This window comes from Leuciscus leuciscus, assembly GCF_965113295.1.
Source record: "Leuciscus leuciscus genome assembly, chromosome: 16".
NCBI lineage: Eukaryota > Metazoa > Chordata > Actinopteri > Cypriniformes > Leuciscidae > Leuciscus > Leuciscus leuciscus.
The window spans coordinates 9262324-9280742 of NC_138740.1; the positions used below are offsets into that span (position 1 = coordinate 9262324).

Consider the following 18419-nt stretch of genomic DNA (forward strand, 5'->3'; position numbering starts at 1 on the left):
CCAACTTCAAGTAGGGGAGCGCGGGGCACAACCTAACGCGGGGCTAATTGTAACACGCTTGTTTTAAATACTTCCGCACATGCTTGGATGACGAAACTTTGTGTATTTACTAGTTGCCATATCAACACTATATAGAAAAAAAAAAATCCGCCAAAATCTTTTTTTTTTTTTGGAAGATATCCATAGACATTTATTAAACCATAGCAAAAGTAAATTTCTTACTTAAGTTAATTTTTCATCTCTATTTTTTGTGTTTATTTAAAATAAAACAAATCTGATATTATTTTAATCTCCAAGATGTTATTTAACAGTTGAGATAGTTATTTAATGCTTCGCTAACTAGCAGAAGACACTAGCAGGGTTTAAATCCCAGTTGTGCAGGCGGGGGCATGTTGTAACACTGCGTTACAATGTGCCCCTATTAGAAATATGCTATTATATTCTATACTTTTATTAATTTTATTGGGAAAACGTGAGAAAAAGGTGAATAAAGACTGAGAGTCAATGTTCAGAAATGACTAATTATTTATTTGTTTTGAACTATGTTGTATAGCTGTGTTTTCATGTGTTCGTAGTCAACTTTCACTAGGGTTTTAGTCTATAAAGTTTTAAATATGGACATGTTTCTTACAAGAATGCATCGCTTCGCTTCAGTGGGCCTTTATTAACCCCTGGAGCCATTTGGGACACTTTTATCATGGATAGATGCACTTGAATGGACTTGTCATGGAAGAATGTCATATACACCTAGGGTGGCTTCAGGCTGAGTAAATCATAGGCTAATTTTCATTTTTTGGGTGAACTATCCCTTTAACATCACTGAATCCACCCTGTTTCAATACAACTCATTGTTATGGGTTAGATCATGTAGAAAAGCTCTCTGCTGAAGGGTTGTCACTTTTTACAGTGTAACTTCTGTGCCACTAAATGGTGTCAGTAAACTTGTTTTAAACGTGTCTCACAAATACTTATCCTTGACATTAGTCAAACAATCAGGTAGTCCTTCCCCAAACTCATGTAGGCTTAGTCAATATAAATATGAACCTTTGCTCATTGTATTCACAATGAAATTATATAAGGCAAAAATCATATGATCCCATGAAGTTTATGAGACAATAATACATGGAAGATTGACATTCCTTTGACTGCATTGTTTAAAGGAATTGTTTATACAATGCATTGGCCTTGGATATCTTTAAAAATATATACTGTGAATTGACTCATCTTGAATTGAATGCATCTCATCTTGTAAACTGTTTAATAAGGCTATGCATCAAGAAAAGCTCTGTCAATACTGAGCTTGAGCAAGGTCTTGGCTGCTGAGGCTTTGGATCCGTGCACAGGTGCTAATCACCAAATCACTCTGTGCTGGTCTACAAATCGCTCCCAGATTTCACAGTTTCTTTGAAAAACAAGCACAAGGCTTGAATTTTGGAAATCTCTCTGGCCAACAGTATTCCTCGAACCCCTAGAGCCTAGAGGGGGTTGTGTGGAGATTAAAAAACTGTCAGCAGGGGTTATTTTTGGAGCTGTACGAGAGGGAAACGGTCCCGGAGCATGCCTCTCATTGCCAGTGTGTTGTGGTTTGTTTGAGTTGGCATGCGGAGAGCCATCCCTGCTCACAGTCCACAGCCATTAGCCCTTCCTCCTCCAGAGAGCACCGAGATCATGGGGCACCCATCTGTCATTTCTGCCTTTACATTAGAGTGACGATAAAAAAGCAAGGTGGACCATTAATGCACATAATTATTTGAAGTCTCTTTTTAGCCAAATGTCAGGGTGACACTGTCCTGATAAGATAATGAAGGAAAAAAGCCTAATTAAAAAACGAAATTCTTTAAAAACTAGTGTGGTATAATCTTCCATTCTGGAAAAAGAAGTACACTTTAGCATACTTAAAAAAAAAGAGTACTTATTATGGAAATAATACAATAAAAAATATGTTTTCGGACACATCATTGAACGCTATTTACAATTAGGCTAAATTAATTCTAGTTTAAGTTTATATTAAATGTGATTAGCATTCAATTAAAGGGTTAGTTCACCTAAAAATAAAAATTATCCCATAATTCACTGACCCTCAAGCTATCCTAGATGTATATGAGTTTCGTCTTTCAGCTTCTTTAAAGACTTTCTTCTTTTATAATGGAAGTGAATGGTACCCTAGATTTTGATGTCCAAAAAAGTGCATCCATCCATCATAAAAGTAATCCATACGGCTCCAGGGGGTTAACAAAGGCCTTCTGAAGCGAAGTGATGCGCTTTTGTAAGAAAAATCTCCATATTTATAACTTTATAAACTATAATCACTGGCTTTTGGTAACAGTCGTACACAAATCACGTGACCTCTGACCCGACGTATGACGTAGGAGTAGCACCAGCTTGGAAGCGCCAGGATATTTTTTAATAAAACTCCGATTGTGTTTGGCAGAAAGAAAAAACTCATATACATCTAAGATAGCTTGAGGGTGAGTAAATTATGGGATACTTTTTATTGTTGGGTGAAGTAACCCTTTAAGGGTGCTTTTATTTATTTATTTTTTACTCAAGTACATTAAATGCAATTTCATAATTCTGTTGTCTTTGAAATATGGTTAAAGTGTAAAATAGAATTTATTTCTATTTCTAATTAAGTACTTTACATTACTTTAGTATGTGTCAACACATGTTACTGTCAACGCATCACTGTCAACATATTAAAATAAGTGTACTTCTTTAAAAAATGACATGATGATTTATAATGTACTTTAAAGTAAAACTTAATTTGACATTATTACAAAGTGCACTTTTTAAAATTCTACTCAAGTGAGTTAAGAAACTCGTCATTAATTTTTTCTGTCTTTCATTACACTTAAGTGGCCTTTTATTTCATTAATATTATATGCAAGTACAGTTTTTTTTTCCTTCAAAAATATACTCATACGATTTGAAGTGCACTACAATTGCACATTCAATTACTACTTTTACCCTTGACATTATATATATATATATATATATATATATATATATATATATATATATATATATATACATACTTACATTTCAGCTAAGTGCTGCCTACATTATGTAGTCAATTAGTCTATTCAATAGCTTTTAAAACCAATCTCATGATTCTGAGCAAGAAAGACTTCCCTTCTCCTATGAATTCACATTCTATACAAGAATTATTACAGTAATGAGAGTTGCGCTGTGGCTGAAAGGGATCAGGTATCTGATCGCCGCCCCTTGTGACTGCTTGCTGACACAGCGTATTTGTTAAAACTGACGGCCCGGCCAGTAAAAGTCTGTAAGAGAAGATAAGAGCCGATGACAGACTCTCTGCAGCCCAGTCAACGATCCTGGTTAATTATTCATCCGTTTCCCTCACAGAAGGACCAGCAGAGTCAATTCCTTCTCACACTGCCTCAGTCCAGCAAATCATCAATTCCCTCACTAGAAAATGGGATTCATTTTTACCTGGGACTAGGAGAACCCTTGTGATGAAGTACATGTTAGCATATTACAAAAGAGTACTTATTACAGAAAGAACATATTTTGAAAGAATATATTTAAGCACAAACTAAATGTAATGTTTTTGGACACTTTATTATAGACTTTAGTATATCTTTATATGCACCTTTTATAAAGTTTTTATTTGTATGTTTTTTATTTATTTTTAAATATGGTTAAAGTGCACTGTTAAATGTACTGACAAGCATTTATAGTAACCTAAAATATTTGAAATGTAATTTCTATTGAAACTTGTTTGTCATGTATTTGTATATTTGTCACAATTTAATATATTTAAATGTTACCTTTAAATGTAAAATAAAACAGCTAAAGTTAAAATTATAATCAAGTACGGTTACACTTTATTTTAAGGTGTCTTTGTTACAGTGTAATTAGGCTATATAAGATTAACAACATGTACTTACTGTAGGGTTAGGCAAGGGATAGGATCTGGTTGATTAGTTGCATGCAATTATGCATAATTTGCTGTTATGGCTATGTAACATGTAACATATATGTAACAAATACACTGTAAAATAAAGTGTTACCTTTTTTCATGTCTTTTATTTTGAAGTTTTCCAAGTGTCATGTTCCAGGTTTGTCATGTGATTTCCCTGACCCCATCATGTGACCCAGTCATGTGCTTCCCCTGTTCATGTGTCTTGTTTTCATTGGTTCTTTGTGTCACTTTCTGATTGGTTCATTGTTTCATGTCAATGCCATTGATATTTCTTAAGTTGCACACCAGTAATGTTTTGTTTTTTTTCTTCTAAGGCACGTTTATAAAAGCTACTTAAATGTACTAATTGAAATAAGGCCTAATCCTGACTTAATCTAAGCCCTGTCTGTGGAACCAAGTCATAATGTTGCTAAATTATATATATATATATATTTTTTTTTTTTGACAAAATATAAATACAAAGGCTGCAAAATTAAAGTGGCCAGCAGTTCATTAGTGAAACTCTTCTAGTGTGAACTGAAAACCTTCAGGCACCAATCAAAAGTTGAGGACAATAAACTACTTGAAAACAGTGCTTTTTTTTCTCCCTAATTAATAATTTTGGAACCTGTCTGAAACAGTTCTTCCTAACATCAGCAGCTTTTCAGATTTAACATTCAGTGTAGCTGTAGCGGTTGAGCCTGCAGTCTTTGGTTTAAAGTGTAACCTGTAACTTAGAGCAGCAAAATCAAGCTTTCATTTGAAAATGTAATGAGAAGAACTTAATCACCAATCGATCACTGGCAGGACATTTCAAGTTCCTGCCTCATCTCCAAGCAATCTGGACCTCAACGGTTCTGTCCGGCCCAGCCAGGCCCTGCTAACACTGGCCCATTGTCTTACTGCGCTCCTCCTGGGGACTCACTGGTTCTACACTCATCGAGTTAGGACATGGGAGAGCAGCCTCGGGCCACAATAGTCAGCATTCAGAAAGACACAGAGAGAGTTAAATAACCCAAGGGGACTTTACCCAAAGCCCACACATTTGACAGCTTTAGAAAAGAGGAATTTGGGACAGTGACTGTGGATCACGTGACTGATGAGTAAGAGAAAGAATATACATATTATGCAGGCAAAAATCACAGAACAAACAGTGATGTTCATCTCTAAATCCTTCAGTTACGCAGAATTCAGAGACATCCGTTTCGAAATTCCAAAGTGCTTACAGCATTTTCTGGGATTGTCAGATGGAACAAAGGCCTGTGTTCTTAGCAATATCAGTACTGTCTCATGCCTGAACGCCCACTTCCACTTTGTTCCTGTGCCGTCACCAAAGCCAAAGAGAGGTTTTTACTGTATAACAGACAGTGAAAGGCCTGACTGTGGAGCAGTCAGGCAATATTTGGCACAATGATCTGTCTGAATTAAATGTCGAAAAAACACCTGCGTTTTGCTTTCCTCACCAATGAGACAGCAAATACTGGAAAATGCTGAACGTGACACCTACAGCAAGTCTCAGCAACACGCTAATGAAGCCCAAGTGCGGCGGGTTGCAATTAGAGCTGTGAGCAAAACACAGAAGTGCTTCGGCCAACTGAATGTTAGTTCTACGCCTGCCTGCACTTCTACATATAAGAGAACATTTAACCAATTGGACACTTGTTATTTTAAACAGAGCCTGTGGTATAATGATAGCATGCTATTAGTTACTGTGGTTGCTCATCGTCAGACAAGTCAGAGTTCATGGAATGGAATTATATGTACCGCTTGAGGCCAAAACTTGGGTTTGAATTTCCATTGTGTTGGTAAACTGTTCATTGAGGTAAGCTTATTTCCAACACTCTTTTCCTCAACCCAGGCCCATTGGAAAAGCAAGCCTCTACCGACATGTTTGCAGAACTCCAAAGACGTATCTATACAAAAAAGTTTTCAGATGAACACTAGAGGCAGCAAAACGGAAACAACTTTTATTCCTTTTCAAAGCAAATTATGATTACGGGGCAGATTATCAAATAAAGACTTATTTTCACACTTTCTTTGAACAATACTATGTTGTGACCTCAAAACGCATGTTTTGCTGATGTAGTAAACTTGCTCGGAAGCTCTTTTGGTACAGATTTGGGCTTTGCATGCAGTATGAGTCCTGTGAAACACGAGTCACAATAAAAGAGCTCAAAGACATGTAGAAGACAGCTAAAATATTGTGTCTGTATCAGCAAATGTGTTTTATCCCATTTTTTGTTTAAAGCTGCCGTCGGCAAGTCTGGCAGATTGGGTCGATTAGCCAAAATTTCGAATGTTTACAACTCTCACGCCCCTCCCCACTACCAGCGAGCACCCTCCCATCGAGGTCGTGCTCGTCAGTGCGTCACTGTGCGTGTGTACCTGATTTTCTGTGAACGCGTCCGTCTCTTCAGCATCTATCAACACCATGGACTCGGAGGTAGGCTGCCCTGGCTAATCTATCCATAGATAGCAATAACCGAGGAATTGGAAGCTTGTTAGTAGATTTTCTCTCCGCCATCACGCTTCATGCAATCTCCAGGCGAACTTCAGGCGTGGCGTGTGCATGTGATATTAACGTGCGCGAGTGAGGGGGGGTCTGTGGCGTGTGCACGACCTGTGATTGACAGTCAGATCTCACACCCCCCTGCGCTGATTGGACCTGATGAAGCGGGAGCGCTGGATTTTTGCAAAACAAATAACACGCTCCAGGTGGAGTTAGAAGCTCGGATTTTTTTCTAAAACCACCTTATTTATGTTGTTCTGTCGGATTATAGTGTCGATTACACTGAATATGATCAAAAATTTTTTGCCGACGGCAGCTTTAAGGATTAGTTCAGAATTACATTTTCCTGATAACTGATTCATCACACGTCATCCAAGATATTCCTGTCTTTCTTTCTTCAGTCGAAAAGAAATTCAGGTTTTTGAGGAAAACATTGCAGGAATTTTCTCCATGGACTTCAACGGGAACCAACAGGTTGAAGGTCCAAATTGCAGTTTCAATGCAGCTTCGAAGGCTCTACACGATCCCAGCCGAGGAATAAGGGTCATTTGCCACAAATGCTCGTCTTGCACATCCATGACTTCACGCATTTCATAATCACGTTGGAAAGGTCACGCGGTCAATACTATAATACAATACAAAAATGTAGGGTAAGGCGAAAAACTCAATCTCATTTTCTCCTCCAACTTCAAAATCATCCAACATTGTTGTTTTACCTTTTATTAATTTATTTATTTTTTGTAAAGGGCGTTTGACTAAGTCTTTGCACATTCGCTTTGTAAACACTACGCCTACGTCAATATGACCAATATTTTATCTTTTCTCTTTCTCTTATTCCTCGGCTGAGATCGTGTAGAGCCTTTGAAATCTGCATTGAAACTGCAATTTGGACCTTCGGGTTGAATTTGGACTTTTGAATTTTGATTTGGACGTTGATAACTGGAATGTTTTCCTCAAAAACCTTAATTTCTTTTCTAATCCTTCAACAATGCAATAGAGCATTAACCTTTAACGCCACTCACTGGACGTTTAATTTCAGAAACGCCACGATACGCAATAGAACCACCTAATAAAACATTGCCAGATTCATGTTCTTCTGTGGGACGAGGGTTTTATTGATCAGTTGCTGATTGGAATGTGAAAAGTGTGTGTTGTATACTGAATGTGATTCTGCTAAACTGCAGCATGGCCTTGCACATCAGAGAAGTGAGTCATATTACAGGAAACCAGCAAATGACAATTTCATCAAAACTTGCAAGGTCAAACAAATGTTACTAAAAAGTATGCACAATAAATCATTCCCAATAAGAACAGTGACAGAAAATTATGTAAAATAGGCCTAAAGGGTTTGTCTTTTTTAAAGTTTCACTCCCTAACGCAAAAGTTCAGTTATTTGTCTAAAATAGGGTCTGTGCTGTGGTAAACATAACTTGACGATACTTTGAAGTTTTGTTACAACATAAAGTACACACACCCATACCAAAAACACGAACTTTGAAGCAGTTATGTTTATTTTTTAAAACGTATGTTTCTAATAAGTAACTAGATAAGAACGTTTGGGGTCTGAGTGTGTGCAGTTGTAGAACAAAACTATACCGTTTTCATCTCCATGTAAACTACAACCACGCACATTTGAGAAAACGGTGATGTCATGCATATTATGTGTTCAAAACTCAGGCGCATAGTGTTTTTATAACAAAGTAACATCGGCTTGGCAGCATAATACGTTTTTAGTCATTTTGTGGATCCATGTGAACAAGGATCGTTTTGACAACGTTGTCGTATGAAATTCAACAATAAATGTGGTTTTGGCGCTCCTTAATTTGGTGTGATAGATCGCTGTTTTTGACTCCGATCAAGTGGCAGCACGGAGCACAAAGTGAACCTATAGTTAAAGCACAAACAATAAACATGAATGAACTTCAGAAGATAAAAAAGAAAGAAGCAGTACAACTCTAAATCACTGTTTCAACCGTGGAAAGACGTCAATAGAGCAGCTTGTAAACAGTAACGCAACATTACATTTACCTCAAGAAAGCCATTCAATGTTCAAAGCTTGTTAATTAACTAACTGTTTCTAATTTCTAACTGGTTAGAAAAAAATAACTCTAGAGAGGAGCATTTTGATAATTTTATGCACAATATATTACATATGCATTATATTTTGAACCTGTTGTCTTCATTGTTTAATGTATTTTAAAGTCCCCCTGTAGTGAATAATCTTGTCCCTTAAAACTCATCTTTGATCATCAACATTACATATTTAAACGTTATTTCCTTGAAAAAACAATTTCTTCATGCCTTAAAATTGCTTGAATGTAACTCTACACCTTTGCCTCATTTAATATACGCGGTTCTATGAATATGCAAATGAGCCCCGCCTCCACTCACTCACAGCAGCTCAGAGCTGACGATCACACGTTGACCTGATTGGTTACAAGGTCGTTTGTGATGTCAGGAACACCAGCGATTTTAAACCGTGTTTTTGAGACTGTCTTTGGTTCACTGCAGTTTTAAGGAGAAAATACTCAGCATTGGTGTTGACTTATGAATTTGCACATGGTTTGTCTTAAAGCATATTAAAAACACCACATAGACATATAAACAGCATTAAAAGCTGGATTTACACCACAGGGGGACTTTAACATAATTTGGAAACATAATTTGAAAAGTTGATGTAAAAACTGCCTTATAGTTTTTTTTTTTTTTTTTTTTTTTTTTTTTTAAATAAAAATGTGATTAATAAAGCAATAAGCCCCAAGAATCCCCACAACTAAATTCACTGTAAACTGTGGCTACACAGTGCTTATTATTTTTATTATTATTAATTAATTATTTATTCCAGACCCTTAGGTCCACATCACAGAGTTCAGAATCAAGGACCGGGACTATCCATGTTCTAATTCAAGTAGTAGTATTACTATTATATTTGCAGTACTACAAGTCTATAGTAGAATATGAGAATGTTTTTTTTCTTTTTCTTAAAGGAATATCTAATATAAAGGCTTCAAAAGTTTCTTTTGGCTCTTTTATTCCTTTAAACTCACTGAACTGCTGGAATAATTTCCTGTGCAGGTACAGTACCTAAGTGCATTTCACATCCAGCTGGAAAGCAATGAGGACACAGTCATGAAGCAATCCAAGAAAACATCTCCTGTGTCCTCTCTCTGCCCTCCACTCATTAACTTTTATGGTACACCAGGAGAATGTTAAAATAAGATCAATTTAATGTGTAACAGAACTTAAGATGTGGCACACGCACACAAAATCTCACACAGGCTGAACTGGCTTCCAAACCGCACATGGTTCCTCAACCCCTGACTGCTGTGGCTCTCTAATTAAAAAGCCCTGGCAAAGCTCACCAATGAAACCTGCCGAAGCCTGAGTCAACACAGGTCGTGTTCAAGCAAAAGTTCATCCAAGTCCACAGGTCAGGTTCATAACAAGAAATCTAGAGCTCCTGCATCGTTTTACCTTTGAGGTGGTTCTGTTTCCCCCCCCAAAAAATAAAAAAAAATAATTCTGTCATCCTTTACCCACTCTCATACTGTTATAAACCTGTATGGCACTCTTTCTTTAATTAATCAATTTTTAAGAATGTCCAAGCTGCTCTTTATTAAAAGTTATAATGAAGAGCATACGCAGAGTTATAAGATGTGTTAGAGCAGCACAATTCTGGATAATCTGAGAATAATTATTTTATTTTTTATTTTTTTTGCTGCACGGTACTCTCATGATTCTGAAATAACATGTAATTTACTAAAGGTTCTGACAAAATATTATTTGCCGCAGTCTATTTAAAAATGTTACATTATTTAGAATGAATTACTTTTAAAAAAATGGACTGGAGGAATGATTCAGTGACACTCATAAATACTTCACTTGTTTCATTATTGAATGAATCAGCGTTTTTGAACGAATCTCTTGAACGAAAGATTCAATGACTTAGTGGCGTAACAATGTGATAAATACAATCATTATTTGAAGCGCTAAGTTCTTTTCAAAAGGTAACCGCTACCATAAACATCAGTGTTTATATGCAAACTATCAATTTGGATATTTGTAATCAACTCAGATTAAAATGTTCTGGTGTGATTTTGTCAAAGGTTTAACCCTTAAGTGTCAGTTTTGTTTGGGTGCAGTACCAAACTTTTTCCCTAGGTGACAACCAGACTCCATTACTGCCCATATAAGGGCGCCTCCATTTCCATATGTGGTTTGGGTGATTTGAACCATTATTTCCAAAATGTTCATACAATTTATGAAGTAGACATCCTATTCAGAAGTAGTATTGGAAGTTTGGCAGATTTTGATATGAATTCAACCTCTAAGAAACACCCTGGTGTTGTTCTAATGCTGTATGCCCTTCTTTCTTTTTCAGATCACAAAAGGAGAATATTTAAAAAATCTCCCGCTTGTACTCGTCCATATAATAGCAGTGAATAGCGACCAGCATCAAGCTTCTTTATTTTTTATTTTTATCCCAATATTTCAAGTGTTCTGTGGGCATACGATAGGGTTTAATGAAAAACAAAGCAAAATCGAATCTACTATTTACCAGAAATCCTGACCTTGGTCTTTTGCACTCGACTGTACATTTGTGAGACTCTATTACAACCATAAACACATCCATTACATCCATTACAACAACACCAGGGTGAGTAAATTATGACTTAATGTTCATTTCAGGGTGAACTATCCCTTTAACAGCTTAAACATTCTGCCAAATATCTCCTTTTGTGTTTGACAGAACAAAGAAAGTCAGGTTGGGTTTCTGGAACAACAAGAGAGTAAGTAAATATAACAAAAGATTTTGTTTTATGCTTGTGTGAACTATTTCATTTTGTTAGGCAGAAATATTTAAATGTTAAAATGTAAAAATTAAAACTTGACCCAGTTGAGGCTGACAGAGATGACAAGATTGGTTGCGCAATTTGTAGCATGGCGAGATTGTGACACATGCTATGAATTCATGAAGGATGTTTTGGTCAAAGTGGCCACTCAATTGTGGAGCACTGAACTAAACAGGAAGTCTTAGCCTGTGAGAATGTGTGTGCAAAGACCAATGCATCAAAAGTGTGGAGCGTTCCTGAATCCCAGCCCATTACCTAACGGCCTTGTACTTCACAGCATATCCCAGAGCAGACGGCCTAAAACCACAAACAAGTAGCCATGAGTCAATATATTGCCCCTTCTCCACAAATGTTATGCCTCTTGACACTTCAAAGAAGCTGTGAGCAGCAGTTTTTTTTTTTTTTTTTTACTCTACAGAAAATAAAATGATTATAGGCTAAATTCTGCATCCAAGAAGCAGGCCTAAACATTCAGGAATGCTGCTGCTTCAATACAAGTTAAGCTTTAGCAAGAGCATATATATAAAAAACACACTTAAAACCTGGAACATTCTTAAAGAGTCCTGAATGGTTTATTTTTCCTGCCTGGAAAGAGGATGTTACCCTATACCCTTTTCCACTGCATGATCTAAAATAAACCCAACAAGGTCATAATGATTCCCTTCTCTTTTTTCCCTTTAACCTCAAACTTTTTATTATAAACCTAAAGACCAACACAAGCTTCTAACACTTAAAGGCGAACTAAGTAACTTTTTTTACCTTAACTGAACAGCTTCGGAGTCATTGGAATGGTTATATTACTTATTTCGGGTTGAATGGTGGTCGTTTCGCACCCCCCTGGTGCCCGTGAGCGGAAAATCCGCACTTGCAACTTTGAGCCGGCGGGCCGCCGGCCGCTGCGTCAGGAAGTCTCGCGTGATATCAGGTCTCGCGATGTAACGAATTGCTTTACGGCCAAAAGAAATCTGCTAAAATGCTGTCATTATTGCGCTCCCTCACGCTGTCCGAACCCGAATGAAGAAGACGTTTTAAAGAATGTCCCATCTGCTTTGATGTCGTTGATCTATAGCCTCTGGTGTCTGAGAATCACCAACGAGTTTTTACAACAGTGTTGTCAAATATCTATTCCGAAGCTGTGGGGGGAGCTCTAGAGAGAAACCTGCGAGCAAAAAGCGAGAATACAGCGAAGAAGTCCCGAAGCTACTGAGTGCTGCTTTAAAATATTTTTTTTTGTGGATTTTCTGAGGATGCACCGAATTTAAAAATTCTGGCCAATAGGACAAGACAATAATTATTTTCATGCTGTGGCCAATAACTGATGGACTAAATTAAAATTCAATACTATGTTTTTCTAAAAATAAAACACAAAAAACTAAAATAATTCATACATTCATACAATCCCAACATTATAATGAACAGTATAAAAATATAAATGTATTTTCATTTTGACACGAGCAAAAGATTATATTCAAAAGAGCAATTAAATTGCAGGTGTTTTTAAAGATTAACTTTATGTGAGTGTTAGATGACAGCAATTATAATCGAAATGTAAAAATATAGAAATGAGCATGTAAATCCAATATCAACCATCTATTATCAGCCTATAACTTATGTGGATCCAATATATATTTTCTGAAGAAAATGTGAATGAAAATGTGAAAAATATCAAATATAGATGGACGGCACAGGATGGCGAGTAACAAAAAAAAAAGTTTAAAACTTATGTTTAGGGATATGACCTCATATATGAGCAATAGTAATAATCATGCAAACTCATATTTCATACAGTATTTCTCCAGTAATAATACTTTATGGCAACTGGCTATGTATTACAATTACCAGCCAGAGGACAAATTAATTTAAGAGAGGGAACATGCCAACCATACATTATAAATACATCTGGAGGCAACACCATCACTTAGATGGTGACATCAAGACACTTGATTGATTGATTGATAGTAATCCTGGGTTTAAGAGCACACCTCATGCAATTACAATCTCATAGTATATCAGAGTTTCTTTATTAAAGAGGATATGTGATAATCCTACAAACGATAATCCTGCTTTACTCATGCTCAACGCGACAGACTGAAGCTACGCCAGGTTGCCTCCGGACACAGAGGGCTGAGATTATAGAGCGACAATAATTATCAAGAGGAGGCTGCCCTAATTTCCCCTCCAGCCCACTCCTCACACAGCACAAACCAAGCACAACACACACGCTGTTTCTTTGTTCTCCTCTCATGCATTAATCTGTGGATGTGCCCTCACTTAGCACCACCGAATGTATCTTTTCCCCATTCACAGCTGTGCAGTGTGAAAACAGCCTCGTCCATTGGGAGCATGTTTCCGTTCATAACCTCTGCAGTGTGTGAACTCAACTTTCTAAAGGCCCCCTGTGGTGAAAATCAAGTTTTTAATATGCTTTAAGACAAAACAGTGCAGTATTTTCTCATTAAAACTGCAGTATACCATATGCAGTCTCAAAAACGCCCCTCTCCCCAACCGTGACAAATTTGTAACCAATCCCGTCAACTTGCGTGCCGGAGCTTTTCCTATCATTATGTCTAAAGATGCTGATTTTTAGAAGGCAGCTCTCTGACTCTGAGATGTCGAACGGGAACACATTATTAGCTGTTTGATAACGTACACTGAAAACAATTATTTGTTGAATTTAATCAATTCTTTTATGGTAAGTGGTTGCACACAATTGATTTAAGCTACATTTAAACAAATGCATTAAGTTGAACTAAAATTTAATAAGTTCAACTTAATGCATTTGTTTAAATGTAGCTAAAATCAATTGTGTGCAACCACTTACCATAATTTTTTTTATTAAATTCAACGAATCATTAGAGCCAAAGGCTAATCATATCAATTACCATAAACCCTATAATGCTCAAAATAATGAATTGGTTTGAGTTGAGTAAACTTAAATTAAACAAATTAGTTCAATCAAAACAACAAAACAATTCAGATTACTTAAAATGTGTCAGTTTTGTGAACTCAAAAGAAGAGAAAATTTCTAAATACTCATAAAAGTTCAGTTATTTTCTCTTCTTTTGAGTTCACAAAACTGACACACTTTAAGTAATCTGAATTGTTTTGTTGTTTTGAGTTTTAAAAACTTGTTTCTTTTAATTTAGTCAAACTAAATTTAACTGAAACTGGGCTGGGATTTCAGATATGTTAAATTATATATGTTAAATGTTCTATAATGTCGTATTCATTCAGCAATTGCTATGCTAATGCTATCAAAGCATTCGGTGCGTCGAATTTTATTCACATATAAACATTGATCAGCGAACATAAACAGAAGCTCAACCGAACCTGAACCACGAGAACAAACCTCTTGCTGAAACTCAAACTTGCTGCGTAACACGAGAATGAACCTCATTGGTTCTCACATGTCAAGAGAACATGCTTAAGCTTCCAGTAAATGAATTTTTATATGTGAATAAAAGCCTAAATTAAATCTGATCATCATATGAAGTGATCGATCGAGTCTCTTCAGAAAAATTAGACTAAATCACTCAATTTATATGGATTAGTTTTACGATTTCTTTTTGAACTTTTTGAAGTGTCAAAGTGGTAGTTGCGTACAGCTGTCAAATGGAGGGACAGAAATCTCTCCGATTTCATTCAAAATATCTTCATTTGTGTTCCGAAGATGAATAAAGTCTTACGGGTTTGGAACGACATGAGAATGAGTAATTAATGTTCATTAATGTAATTAATATAATCAGAGTTTTCATTTTTAGGCAAACTATCCCTTTAAGGCATGAAGAAATTATTTTTACAGTAAAGAAAAAAACGTTTAAATATGTCATTTTGATTATCAAAAGATGAGTTTTAAGTGATAAAATTGTTGACTGCAGGGTTTTTTATTTTATTTATATCTCCTTCAAACATTATTTAGGGGGGTCACACCCCTCAGTAAATTTGCACCCTGACTTTCCAACAATCCATGAACTACAACATTATGTTAGTCACTCCAAAAAACATAAAAATGATTCCAGGAAAAGGCTGCATTCTCATGCTAAAAAGTGTGTTGCAGCAATGCACAGGCCCATTGAAGGTCACGTTGTGTGAATCAGTCACAGCTCAAACCGTACTGCAGATCTGGGCTCATAGATCAAGCCCAACTGAGAGAGTGACATAGAGCAGCCATTCGCACGGTTCGACAGGTTCAGAGGTGATCAGCCCTCGGGACAGGAGGAGAAAACTCAAAGCAAATCACAAATGAGTCAAGCAAGGCAATCTCATACACACGTTTACATAAGTAAAAAAAAGAAAAAAAAAGAGGAAGGGTAGACCGATAGGGAATTCAAGCATTGTGAAATAATGAGTAACAAAGTTACAAAAAGTGTGAATTGTCTACTTTGGACATAGCAACCAAACAATAGTGATTAAACTCCAATTCACAACTTTACAAGCCAGAATCATTCAGAAGAAATGTGACTGCATGTATATTGGTACACATTAACTTTATGTATTGGTACATATTTAACTTTAAATATTAACTTTATTTTAAAAAAGAGAGACTTGGTTCGCAATTGTATTTAAATCCCATATCCTTATATTGAAGACAGGACCAAAATATCCTGGAAAAACAATAGCTAGACAAATAACAATACCTTAGCAATTACTGTTACCCTACTACACCATACATGTCAAAAAATGACATGCTTCCCCTATAAAACAGTCCTTCCTCGTGCCATAATTTGGGTGTTGCCAAAACATGAGTTGCTGAGAACATTTGCTTATAACCTTTGAACCTACCTCAACTCATTCTCTGTCTTTTAATGTCAATTAGGATATCAAAAATACATCTGTGTGGAGTACTAGACCTGTAATTACTGTTCGTGGGGGGTATTAAACATGATTTCAGGTCTCAGATTGTGGGAAGAAGCTCTATGTTGACACAAAATAACAAGTTAGTGTGTTAAGTATTTATGAAGCAAGTCTCTCTCATGACAGGTCACACATCACATAAGCAATTGAGTGGAGCAAAACATCAGCAATGGATAAAGAGGACTGGAGGGGTTTGGTCTCGTGTGAAATCCAACACAGTGACTATTTGTAATTATTTTATGTTAGGCAAATTGGTGGAAATCTCATACATTTGTCATTCATACATTTTGTATTACACCAAAAAGTGTAATAGAGAAGCAAGAGAAACTTAACAAGCAAACATCTTGATTTTCAGGGATTATTCAGGACTTATTCAAACCACATCAAAGAGGAGGCTTTTCCAGCTATGCAACTTTATATGACAAACCCTGAGGAATTTGAAGCTGTCAAACTCGGGAGCAGTGACACGCCTCGGTATTGTATTCAACACCTTACTTCTTAGGACATGTCTCTTGGGTCAACACAGAGAGCCGGTTTGGTATTAATTCTGCTAGGACTGGATGTAAGTTCTAGTAAGCGCTTGTTCTGCTAGGGTCAGACTCGGTGTGTTTGTTTTGAAAGGTAATGGGGAGTGGAGTGGAAATTGCAGGCGGGTCTGTATCTGTGGGTCACTGCGAGCCGACCGTGTGATGCACTTCTGAAATGTTAGTTGAACCTGTTCAAGTTAATGAATTCTAGTATTCTGCAAGAACACCCGTGTAAACCTGAAGGGAAATGACTTAATTGTAATTCAAATAATTGCAACAACAAAAAAATAGCCCTGGGAATTTGTCCTTAAGGCTAAATGACATTCAGACATTTTTAAGTGTGACTTTTTGGGGCAACTGGATGTGATAATAATTTATGATTGTCTTAAAATCGACAGATTATTCAAAAGAAACACACTTAAAGGTAGTTTTACAAATGTTAAGCTCTCTACTATCATGTCTTGACATAAAACAATCACTTACTCTTTAAGGACTATATATTAATCGAAAATTGTTTCCTTGTCTTGTGTAATAAGCAATCTGTTACAGATTAATAAACAAAGTACATGCCCCCAACATTCATAAGCAAAGCAAACATTCTCTTACTTTTCAGGGCTTGAATTAAAGCTTTCCCATCCTTGATCAGCTCCTTGATGAACTTATTGGTCTTCTCTAATTCCATTTCATGAGACTTCAGCCTCTCTCGGAATTGCGGGCTGTCCAAATAGCAGTCGCTGAACTCTAACGCAGGCAATCCCATTCTTACTCCAGTTCCTCAGTCCAGGACAAGAGAGGAATGCAATGCAGATGCAACTTAACCGCAACTTTAACTAATAATAAAAGGCATAGAAGTGGAAACTACATAGCTGTAGTCGGAAACGGATGCAGTCTGACAAAAATCACAAGTGCATCTCTTCAACAAAGCCGCTGCTGGAGAGAAAAAATCTTAAATATTTGAAGCGATCTGTCTATCAAGGGAATCCACGGAATACCCGTGCGCTTCTCATGACGACGTCATAATGTTCGTCTGTAGGGTGATGATAAAACAAAACGCGGTAATTGCGGACTCCTGCTTGGGCGTTTCTAAACGCGTCTGTACCAACCTACCATGAAGCGGATAATCCTGTGATTGGCATGTCTTTCGGCCAATGGTGTCGCTGGATTCCGGAGCGGGCTGTGAACGCGGTACGCACGCTTTGTATGCGACAGGATAAGAACGTGATTGGTTGGATGGTCAAGAGCGATGATGTCACTACGATGTGAGGATTTCATAGTTCAGTTCACATATTTTCCCACTGTAAAACCCATTGTATGTCTAGCAATCTATCTAACAATCTATCAAACAATCTATCAAACAATCAATCTATCTATCTATCTATCTATCTATCTATCTATCTATCTATCTATCTATCTATCTATCTATCTATCTATCTATCTATCTATCTATCTATCTATCTATCTATCTATCTATCTATCTATCTATCTATCTATCTATCCAGGCTATCTTTGTAGTGCACAGATTAATTTATGCTTATGCAATTAAAAAATTGTTTTACTGCCTTACATGTAAGTGCAATCAACTTGGATGTTTAAGTCATTTAAACTCAAATTACATTAAACTGACTTGAAATTTTTTTTATGAATCTTATAACTAAAAAAAGTTGAACATTTCTTACAGTTTTCCTCAGTCGCTTTGGTGCATTTCTCACATCACTATTTACATTTGCACAACAGTTAATGCAGTTCTC

General features: G+C 36.5%; 1 protein-coding gene and 1 long non-coding RNA gene across 8 annotated transcripts in view; one reads left to right on the forward strand and one right to left on the reverse strand.

Annotated features, from left to right (window-relative positions):
• Positions 1–17792, reverse strand: part of LOC309477828 (rho GTPase-activating protein 26-like) — a 113572-nt gene extending 95780 nt beyond the window's left edge. For 5 of the 7 annotated variants that reach the window (XM_082141269.1, XM_082141272.1, XM_082141268.1 and 2 more), the window contains exon 1: positions 17278–17792. In XM_082141269.1, coding sequence (XP_081997395.1) covers positions 17278–17431 — 154 coding nt within the window. In that variant the 5' untranslated portion in view covers positions 17432–17792. The remainder of the gene's footprint in view (positions 1–17277) is intronic. The other 2 variants (XM_082141271.1, XM_082141270.1) reach the window with 1 other exon arrangement.
• On the forward strand, positions 5348–9171 carry LOC309478001. The gene is made up of 2 exons (XR_014198739.1): positions 5348–6168; positions 6754–9171. It is a non-coding gene; the product is annotated as an uncharacterized lncRNA (long non-coding RNA).
• Positions 17793–18419: the final 627 nt, after the last annotated feature.